Genomic DNA, 11,576 nt, shown 5'->3' on the forward strand with positions numbered 1-11,576 from the left:
TTGCTCAGTTGTGTCCAAATCTTTGTGACCCCATGAACTGTAGCCCACCAGGCTTCTCTGTCCATGTGATTCTCCAGGCAAGAATACTGGAGTGGATTGCCATTCTCTTCTCCAGAGGATCTTTCCGACCCAGGGATAGAACCTGGGTCTCCTGCATTGCAGGCAGATTCTTTACTGTTTGAGCTACAGGGAAGTCCAAGACATACTATAATTGCTTTCATATAACACTTCCTTTCCCAACTAGATGGGAGGCATCCTGAAGATAGTTACACTACCCAGCTTCTGGAGCATAATACATGGTGTCATGGGCCTGGTAAAGATTTAGACTCTAGTCCAACCTCCAAAGTTCAAGGGGGCCTGGGGACCATCTCTTATGGATGTTGTGGTGTGGATTCCTGAAAGAAGCCTTAACTCAAAGGTTTCTGAGTCTGTACATCAGAATGGATGACAAAGAGAAGGGGCCCTAAAGACAGAGACAGCTTCTCTGAGTGCATCAACTGTGATGGTGTGACCCTTCAAAGAAGACGTGCCAGCTGACTAGCTGGCAGAACCATTGGCCCCAGAGTGCCTCCTGGTCACACCATCCTGCCTGCCAAGTGATGGCTGCCATGCTGCCTCAGGCAAAGGGGAAGCTAATAAGGTGAATTTTAAGGGGACCAAGACCCAAAGTAACTAGATACCACTTATAGAAAAAACATACACATTTAAACCCATTATCACAAAATCTAGTGTGTCGTAGAAGAAACGACTTCCTCAATGACTATTCTGCCAGGTTTTTTAAAAAACAGGCATTTCCCCTTAGAAACTTTTTTTTAAGAGGTGATGAGATTCTCTTAAACTCGAATACATCTAGGACCAGACAGGCTTTTGAACTTTTCCTGAAGGACCTGTCATTCCTCAGTAGACCTGTGTTCAAGATCCAACCAACCAACGTACAAATGAACTTTTGATTCAAGATTTTTTGCAGAATTCATTCTCTTCTGGATCAACAGAAAAATGGTTGTTTTCATCACCACAAAAGAACTTCCTGTAAGTGTGCAATGAAGAACCAATAAAATAGAGCAAACGAACAATGCTTGAAGATGAAGCACCCAACTGAATTCTTCTAATATCAACTTAAGACAAAAGGATAAGTTGCCGAGAGAGTAGAATCCCCTTTTCAAGTAATTATTAAGAAGAGACTATATCTGTACCTAGTTAGAAGGTTTAAATGTAACCTGGGTGAAAGAGATATGTTTTCCTCTCAAGGCCCTCCCAGCCACATGTATTAGCTTTCTGTCTTCTTAGAACCAACATGCTCACAGGAATTCCTCCCACATTCTGCTTCTATCTGAGCTCCTGATGCAACGTCCCCCGCCTCCTGCCACCCACCACCCTCGCCACCCCCTCAACACACACAGGCAGAGCCACAGCTCTAACTCTGTGGCCAGTCTCTGAACTTCCATTCAGATACTTTGTGAAGCTTCATGATAAGGAAATGCTCCCCTTTTCAAAGCTATCGGTAGGGGAGGGGAGGTGCCGGGAGGGGAATATCTGTCTGCCAGTTGGCTCTTTCTCTCTCTCTGTAGCATTAAGGAGGTTTACAAAGTGCTCTCAAAAGCAGAATTCATTCGATTTGCTCAAAATGTAAGAAGATGGATGTGTAGGAGCATCCTGACTTTTTATTTTGCTATCTTTATTAGCAAACTTGTTATAACTTTTAGAAGTCTGAAACTGGCATGTATAATCTAGCCTTCATGAGCACACATATCACGACTCAATGAAGCTCTTATAGCTTCTTTGAATCATCTTCGGTCAGAATGTCATGGTTAAGATATGTATTTTTTAATGTACAAAAGCATGTATTAATAGTAGCAGTTACAATAACAACTGGGAACCAATGCGCCCCAGTAGAAAGACAGCATGGAAGGAACACAGGTTCCAAAGTCAGGCACACAGGTTGGTATAGGTAGAGGGCATATCCTATTGGTTACGTTTCTCTGGAGAATTCAGACTACTATCCACCCTGTCATCATTCTTTCTTCCCCACTCCCAATTATTTCTCAAAGCTCTCTCAGTGGTTGAAATGTTCAGCTAGAGTTGAGACCCTTTGATCTAGGAATTCTTAATCCCTCAGGGGGTCCATGGATGGCTTTAAAGTGTCTGTGATATCATGGAACTCATAAACAAAATTTTGCATGTATATTTACATAACTGATCGAAACTCCCAGCTGGTCCTCAGATCCCTTCCATGACATTCAGCAGAATGATCATTTGTTTTTGTTTAAACATCTCCAGTGATGGGAAAACCCTTCCTTTCATCTCATCTTAGAATAATTCTGAGAGTCAATTTGAGGAAACTGAGGCCCAAGAAGTCTGCTTTTGAGTAAAAGAATCACAAAACATTAGTCAGAAGGATACCTCGTGGTCTTCATGGGCAAATTCTTCATTTTACAGAGGAAAAACTGAAGCACAGAGAAATGTGGTGTCCTGCCCAAACTAAGAGAGTTAATGATAGATGGGGGATGGAAGCCCAGCTGCCCAACTCCCCGCTTAGCCTGCCTCCCTCACTGCATGCAGCAGACTCACCTCAAGGAGGGGACGTGTGGGGCACACTTCGGGAGAGCAGGGCCGATCCCCCTACACTGTAGCATCCTTCTAGAAGGCAGGTTCGGAGGAGAGTGGCCCATCTCCTCAAGTCCTGCAGAGTGCCTCCGCACTCCTTCCGGTCCCCACGTGGATGGAGGGAAAGGTGTCAGGAAAACCCAGCTTGGTCATACTGATGTGGAATGAGGTAGTGACATGGAGATACTGGCCTGCCATCCCCCAGAGAGTCAGGTGCAGGCGCTAAAGTGAAGCACAAGGGTGTTCTGCTGTTGTCTCCGGAAGGTGGTATGTGATGATAAAAGGGGAATCTGCAGGTTTCAGATCTTCAGAGTGGGTTTGTAAATATGCAGCAAAATTTAAGTGATGTTAAAGAAGCATTAACTTGTTTAGGGTGGAATTAGATTCGTTAATAATCTGGACTCGTTATATTCAATATTACAATATCATTCACTTACTGAGTAGCTCCCTTACTGAGCTCACTTACTGAGTAGCTTAATATCTTACTGAGTTGCTTAAGATCTCTGAGCCTGATTGCCTCATCTATAACTTGGGGTTAATAATATCTAGCTTAGAACCTCAAGGAACTGTTGTATGGAGTGAATTACTTAACATATAGAGTAGTTAGGAGAGAGCCTGTTGTGTCCAATAATTTGGTGGTGGTTATTGTTAATAAAAATACAATCAACAAAATGAAAATATTAAAATGACCAATTATTCTCATATACACCTTTTCTCACCAAACAATACATCTCTGATGATAGAGGTAATGTCATAGTGTATACTGAATTCCCAATTCCTAACCTCATAGCTTGGCACAAATCTATGCCCATGGTAGGTATCAGTAAGAACTCGGTCAAATGAACCACTCCTACCGGATCACTCTGTTCTTTCAGGGGTATTTCGGATCCAGGTTCTGCCTCGAGGCTCACAGCATCAACACACTCAGTGAGGGCATCCTCAGCCACTTCTCCGTTGAGGGGCGGCTCCGTGGCGCCAAGGTCTTTGGGCTCCTCAGCGAGTCCAGTGTCAGCAGTCTCTGCACCCTGAACAGCCTCATCTTCATGCACATCTCTTCTGGGATTCGCTGGCGTTAGCTCATTTGAAATTGTAGCTGAATCACAGTGCACTTCTGCATCTTTGGGTAAAGTATCACTGTTGGGCTTGTTGGTAATTTCTTCTTTGTCTCCAGAGGCTAACGTGTCATCGCCATTGTCAGACATTTTAATATCTGTTAACAGGATTGCAAACAAACAACTTACTCTTTATCTGAATTATTCAATTTTAATTCAAAGCCCTGAATAATTAAATCTGGCGGAGATAAGCCTTTTGCTACCAAGAAGAAACTTTATGCAACCTCTGTGTTGGCCGAATAATGGCCCCGCAAAATATCCATGTCATAATCCTTGGAACGTGACTTGGCTTCCTATGCAGTGAGGTCCTTATATCTTTATTTTAGACTAATGAAATTATCAGGCTTCCCAGGTGGCTCAGTGGTCAAGAATCTGCCTGCAATGCAGGAGATGCAGGAGACACAGGTTCCATCCATGTTCACCTTGTGAATGTTACTTTGTATGGCCAAAAGGACTTTGAAGATATGATTCAATTAAGAATCTTGGATTACCTGCATGGGTCTTAATTGAAATCACAAGTGTCCTTATCAGAGCAAGGCAGAGGGAGATCTGACTGCAAAGAGGAAAAGCTAATGTGATGACAGAAGCAGATTGGAGTGATGCACTCAGAAGATGAAGGGACAGACCACAGACCACAAGGAACACAGGTGGCCACTAGATGTTGAAAAGTCAAGGAAAACATTCTCCCTTCAGACTCTAGAACTCTAAGAGAATACATTTGTATTGCTATAAATCACTATGTTGGTTGTACTTTGTTGCAGTAGCAGTAGGAACTAATACAGACCTACAGTGCTATCTTTAAACTTTCATGGATCTTTCACCTGGCATGAGGAAATATACATATAGGAACTAAGAGTATTATCTGTATCTGTGAAAGTATTTACTTCATATGACTTAATTATATTTGTAGCCATAAGAATAAGCATGGAAAATACCTGAGAGCTTATTTAAAAATGCTTGACATTTAGTATTGCAATTTGGTCAGAAATTCAAATTGAAAAAAACATACATACACAGAAGTGTGCCTTGTTGGGTACCAGCCCATGAAGGTCTGAGCTTTCTTTGGTGAATAGTTTAGATGGGGAAACACAAGGATGAAATGGAATAAAGAAGTGACATATTAAGCCAAATGAGGAATGGAGCCATTACAAAATAACACACGAAACAGAAACCTCTTTATGAAGCTTGTGAGTTATTGCTACCATGTACAACAGTGAAGGTCAATAGAACTTTCAGTGATGATGAAATGTTCTGTATTCATGATGGCAAATATGGTAGCTAAGAGTCACATATAGCTATCAGATACTTGAAATGTGGCTGGTGCAATGGAGAAACTAATTTTTTAATTTAATTTTAAATAATTTTAACTTAAATTTATATAGACATGTGTGGCTAGTGGCTACCTTATTGGATAACATATATTCAGAAGATAGTTCAAGATGATAATTTCCTTGTGTGTGTTTGCGTGCATGTGTGTATGTTCAATCGAATCAGTCATGTCAACTCTTTGCAACCCTATGGACTACAGCCTACCATGCTCCTCTGTCCATGGGATTCTACAGGCAAGAATATTGGAGTGGGTTGTCATGCCTTCCTCCTGGGGATCTTCCTGACCAGGAGTTGAACTCACGTCTCCTGCATTGCAGGCAGATTCTTTATCATTGAACCACCTGGGAAGCCTGATAATTTCAGTAGTCTAAAAAAGAGATAATGACCTCACTATATAGGAAACCAAGTTGCAGGCTAATCAGTGGGTATTTTTGTTGACCTCGGTGTTTACCAACTGGTCAAATCTCTGGTCACTGTTAAAACCACAGTATGTGGGAAGCCATCTCACATACTGGCCATGTGATGACAGTGGCCAACTTACAATTCACGTGCACCTGCCAACCTTCTTGACCCTTCAAACAGTTGTTCCTTAAATTGTCCAGCTATTTTCTTTTATCTCTCCCTTGGTGAATCTTGTCCCTTTCTCACAGTTTTACACACTTCTATGTGTGACTCTCCAATACCTACCTCCATTCCACAAAGGCAGAAAGTAAATTAGTGGCTTCTAGTGGCTGTCTGCAATGCGGGAGACCTGAGTTCGATCCCTGGGTTGGGAAGATCCCCTGGAGAAGGAAATGGCAACTTACTCCAGGATTCTTGCCTGGAGAATCTCACGGACAGAGGAGCCTGGTGGGCTACAGTCCACGGGGTCACAAAGAGTCGGACACGACTGAGCGACTTCACTTCTACTTTCAGTGGCTGAAAGGAGAGGGGATGAGTAATGACTGCTAATGGATGTGGATTTCTTTTGTGGGTGACCAAAGTGTCCTAAAACTGAACAGTGGTAATGGCTATACAATTCTGTGAATATATTACATTCACAAAAGACTGTCAGGTGGCTGTTGGTTCAGTATGTTGTTTTAACAAATTTAAGGCCCATTTAGAGTAACTGTCTCCTCTATATTTTGTTCCTCCTAACTGGATATAATTTTTCTTCCTCTGAACTCTCAGAGTGCTTTGCATCTATCTCAGTTCGGATGGTTACAACCATCTTTGATTAGAGTCGTTTGAGTGTTATCCTAATATGTTGTAAATACTATATGAAAACAAGAGTCTTCCTTATTTTGTCTTCGTATTTTATACAGCACTTAACATGGTTTCTTGAACACTGTAGGAAACTCAACAAACATGTGTATTGAGTTATATTAATATTTTGGGGAAGATTTAAAATTAAAGTGTAATTTGAAATGAAAGTAAGCAGCAAATGCCTTTACCTCATTCGCTACTCAGGAGCTATCTTACAGCAAGTGGTTTCAAATGACCCATATTGTCTTTCCTCTGTTCCTTCACCTACAAGATAACTGGGTTAGAATGTCTCTTTTTAAACAAAAATACTTTAATTCTCTGATAACACAACTATAAACAAGTCTGCAGATGGGAAAGGCAAAGAATGCATCCTCCCCTTTGGCTGATACGTTAAGTTTCGGGTATTCAAGGTTGGAGATGGTCTGTCAGTAAGTATGGTCAATGCCTAGTTAAAGGAGTAAAGAGTGATTCTGGCTACCCTGCAGAAAAGGGATTGTTACTGTGGTTTATGGGAGAGGGATGAGATTGAGGGAGGGTAATTGAAAAGCTATTGTCATGTGGAAGCTTATAAAATTTTTGTGAAAACCAGTCAGGACTGGCCTGGACAGAGGTTGGCAAACTACAGCCAGGTGCCTAAATTTGCCTTCCCTCTGTTTTGGTAAACAAAGTTTTATTGGAACACAGACATGCTCACTTGTTTATATAACGTCTGTGGGTTCTCGAGTACAACAGCAGAGGTAAAGAGTGGCGAGAGAGACCACATGGCCCCCAAAATTGCAAAGCCTAAAATAGTTACTATCTGGCCCTGTATAAAAAATGTTTGCTGACCCATGGTCCAGGACATTCCTTCACTGCCATGGCCTAGAGTTCTCCTAATTTACCCTTATCCTCACCTGGGGCCTAGGAGTACGAACATAAGGAGATTGAGCACATACTTGGACATCACTTAGATTCCCCTTTTTGTGTTCATCAACATTTAGTCAAAGGCACTGATATTTTAATTTCTTTGTAAGATAATTTGAAAAACCTTATTATTAATCTGGATTATTAAGAAGTTCCAAACTATTTCACTTCTCTATCAGCAGGAACATGAGAATAAACCTGGTTATAATAAACATTTATGGGTGAATAAAAAGCATTAGAAACATTTTATATCTGCTTCACCTTAAATTGTTGTGATACTGTTCCTAGTGCTAAAATATTTCAGCACATACCATGGAACATCTACATGGATTAGTTTTATTTTATGCTCTGGGGGTGGCTGGTTAACATTTTAAATGTCCTATTAAGGAATATACTTTTCAAGGTCTTTAGTTACCATTTCAGATTCTGTAATGGACTGTTCACCTCGTGAGAGGGTTCAACCATCCCTCTCTCTGAACACTATTTATCAGGGGGTACTATTAAAAGCTTCCCCAGTGGCTCAGATGGCAAAGAATCTGCCTGCAATGCAGGAGACCCAGGTTCGAACCCTGGGTTGGGAAGATTCCCTGGAGAAGGGAATGTCTACCCACTCCAGGTTTCTTGCCTGGAGGATCCATGGACAGAGGACCATGGGGGGGCTACAATCCATGGGGTCACAAAGAGGTGGACATGACTGAGCAACTAACACAACATACTATTAAAAGTATTTTTCACTGATAAAATGGAAATGGTGCTTAAAGTGGATTGGCAAGAAATTCTGTACAGGTACTCTCTGCTCTTCCATTTCCAGGGCAAAGATTATACTGAATCCAGGAGCTACTGAGCTTCGCCGTAGAGTTTTTCTAGTTCTTCTACTCATTGCAAGAATACATCAAAGCCTGATTACAGGGTTAGCTGAGTCCTGCCTCCAGGGCCATCCTCACCCAAGGACTAAAAAGACAGAGAGCTAGATCTTCAAATATACAGCTTGTTCTTGTCAGGCTCTATTTGAGCCTGGTTGCTAACGTAAATAGGAGTGTGTGGCGGAACTTCTGAGAGTGGATTGTGGTTCTACAGTTGCACAGAGGAGCCTACCACTTTCACCCATCTCTGATGGCCAAACTGCCTTAGGTCAGGTCCCCTCAACTGTGGAAAAATGACTGCAACAAAACCTGTCTTCCCTGTGGCTACTCTGTATCCAATTATCAACATGAAGCCATTCCTTCAGAAATACACGTGACATTCAGCTGTAAGGAGTTGAACCAATACTGTTAGGAGACATTTATGGACAATTTATTTCAGGAAGACTATATTTTTACATCTTTTCAAATAATCAAAATGGTCAGCCCTACTTTAGCTTCTAATTGTATGTGAACTTTTCTGTTACAAGTCCATATTTTCCCTGAATCTAAACCAAAAAAAGAAAGCTTCGTCCAGATCTTTTTTATTCTGGTAGACCTTGGTCTACTCTGGATGTTATGACAGGAGAGAGGTAGTCATTTTTAAAACAGTGCCCTTCCACCTGAAGTCATTACAAACTGTGTGTTCTAAGACACAGCTGTTCCTATGTAGGGACTGTGGGTGGCCAGGATGCACGCTGTGTCCTGGGTTGGCCCCCATCTCTGCCTGGGTGCCCCAGAAGCAGTCGGATTTAAACTCGCCCTGATTTATGGTTTGGAATGTTGACCATTACAGCCGTGTCCTGTGGCTTTGATGCTAGGGAGCCTCAACCCACAGAAACAAGGAAGTTTCTTCAGTAAACTCCAAGAAGAGGAAGAGTGGCATATAAAGAAGCCTTTGTGGGCTGGGAATATAAGTTAGTTTTTCGTGAGTCAATTCATTCATCATCTAAAATGCTCCCAGAACTATGCTAGGTATTGGAGCAACAATTTCATGGCTCCAAAAATAAGTTTAAAACGGAAGACATCCTTCAGAAAACGAATAATCTGTTTCCATCTGATTCCTGGTCAGTGAAGGTCCAGGAAACTATTGCCTCTAACACGAAATGGTTAAATGATGATGTAAACAGCACATCACAGCAGGTAAAGAAGTACCTGAACTAGACTGATCTCATACAAGGGAGACCTGGAAAGAGGCTTTGACAGTTATTAAGGCCTGATGGGAAAAGAGCATGTGCTAGGAATGAATCTAGACACGCAGAACGGATGCTATGTGGCTGGGCCAACAGCCACATGGAGGAATATCAAGGGATGGGAGGGATGGATGCTGAGGTGCAAAGAGTTGTGCTCTGATCTCTCTATCTCTCTGCGGGTGTACAGCCCACTCATTCTCGTTGGGCTTCCTCACTTCCTCCTCTGGAGAGTAAGGGTGGACATAACGATCTGCATACTTTGTTCCCCAATAACAGACTGTAGGACTGGGACCGGCCTGTGATGACAGAAAAATGAGGACAAGATAGAGAGTGTTTCATCAGTCTAAATTTATTCAACGTAAAGGACTGCCTTCATCTTCAAGTTTAACCTTCATGCTTTTCTTGGTATTAAAACATCTTTCATTTTATGAAATAGTATTGGAGTGCAGGGATTTGTTAATTGGTCTCACTTGGCAAAATAAGAAGTTGGTAATACAATAAATGCCCTGTGTGAGATCACTGCCTCCAAATTTAAAAAGTGTCCGTCAGTGAAAGACCAGGAACAAAAACTGTGGATGACAGGATCTTAACCAGGTTGCAAGAGTTCCAATGGTACTTGACAAATATGTGTTCCCAGAGCCCAGACTCTTTTTCCTCCAGTTGGCTTCCACACGTCTGCCAGGTAATTTTATGAAACACGAATAAGGACCTATTTGCTCCCCTGTTTAAAAAACATGAGGTTTAAACACCTTTGCATGGCATCTGGGGCCCCTCATAGTCCAGCTCCACTTTCTCTGTAAGCCTCCTGGAACTCTCAACTCACCAGACAGCACATTTTCCATCACTGCCCAGGCAGCTCATAAACATCTCCACCTTTGCTCATGCTGGGTTTTCTGACCAGGATGCCCTGCCTCCAACTGCCTGGCAAAGTCCTGTTTTTGTTTTTTTTTCTCAATGTCTAGAATCACTTTCATCAACTCAATGGACATGAGTTTGAGCAAACTCCAGGAGATAGTAAAGGACAGGGAAGCCTGGTGCACTGTAGTTCATGGGATGGCAGAGTCTGACATGACTCAGCGGCTGAACAACAATGTTACTTTCTACTTTGAAATCTTCCCAAATTTGCCCCACTCCTTCCAATGTTTTAGAAGATACATTGCATAGACTTCTATGGCATTTTTAAGGAGTATTTATTTATGTATCATTTTTTAAAAATAGACATTTATTTGTCTCTCCTCCAGAACTGTGACCAACAAGCACCTAGCTTGTTTTCCGACACTCTAGTATTTACTGAACTGAAATATATTGTTTGATATTGATTAAAGAGAAACAATGTGTGATGTAAGCCTGGTCTAATAATGCCTGAATCTGTGAGAATCAGCAAGGCTCCTTCCCACCCTCAAATTCCTTCTGCACTGGCTCCAAGGAGCCTCAGATCCCACCCTCAAAGTTCCCTTCTTTTGCTTAGAACTTATGCCCTAAGGAGTTTATCAGATTTTTTCCTGAGTTTAGCAAAGGAAGGAAAGGCAGGGAATGGACACAGGTGAGGTGGGGAAGGGGCAAGGGAGGAAACGAGGGCAGAGAAGGCTCTGAGGAGAAAGCCTGCCTACTTAGTTTTCTCAGGGTGGACGAGGTCTTCTGGAGTTCGAGACATTGATTTTAAAAGCCACCCGCTTGACCCTCTCAAGACGTTTAGGATGAGAACTGATGGCATCGAAGGACAGAGAGATCACCCTGACAGTTCATGCAGAGAGTTCTTCCTACTCCAGGAAAGGGCAGTGAAGTTCAGGCGCCTGATCTGAGATGGTTAGAAAAGCCTGGCTCCAGGGAAGAAGACGAGCGACTGGGCCGGCGGGTGGGGGCGTTGAGGTGGGGAGTGGGGCTCAACCTGGGGGCTGTGAATAGAGGTGCTGCTGGCTCAGGGTGCTAGCTGGGGTGGAAGCGCCGGCAGTGCCGGCGTCTGCAGCGGGAGAGATGATGGATGATGAGCTTGGGTGGGAGGGCAAGGCCGGAGCTCGGCTTTTCCAGGCCAAGGGCTGGCGAACCCCGGGATGGGGCTTGCTTCGCCTGTGCCCGCCGCTGCGGAGACCCCGCAGCCTGCCTCTCACTGGGACCTGGGACCTGGGGGAAACTTTTTCAGACTTGCTTTGTGCTGGGACCGAATACTTCAGGAGCACAAGACAGGCTCCGCAGAGGTTCACGCCGGCCGAGGGGGCAGAGCAGGAGTGCGGGCGTGTGGGTGTGTGCATGAGCGTGGACCTGGAGCGACACACACTCACACACACACACTC

The 11,576-nt window shown here is 43.1% G+C and overlaps 1 protein-coding gene across 2 annotated transcripts in view; it reads right to left on the reverse strand.

Moving 5' to 3' along the window:
- Nucleotides 1-6,555, reverse strand: part of FAM114A1 (family with sequence similarity 114, member A1) — a 61,765-nt gene extending 55,210 nt beyond the window's left edge. For both annotated transcript variants that reach the window (XM_010833586.1, XM_010833585.1), the window contains exons 1-2: nt 6,479-6,555; nt 3,459-3,814 (exon numbers count right to left, since the gene is read on the reverse strand). In XM_010833586.1, the coding sequence (XP_010831888.1) occupies nt 3,459-3,806 (348 nt within the window). In that variant the 5' untranslated portion in view covers nt 3,807-3,814; nt 6,479-6,555. The remainder of the gene's footprint in view (nt 1-3,458; nt 3,815-6,478) is intronic.
- Between the last annotated feature and the right edge of the window lie 5,021 nt (nt 6,556-11,576).

This window comes from Bison bison, unplaced genomic scaffold, assembly GCF_000754665.1.
Source record: "Bison bison bison isolate TAMUID 2011002044 unplaced genomic scaffold, Bison_UMD1.0 scf7180017863790, whole genome shotgun sequence".
Taxonomy (NCBI): Eukaryota; Metazoa; Chordata; class Mammalia; order Artiodactyla; family Bovidae; genus Bison; species Bison bison.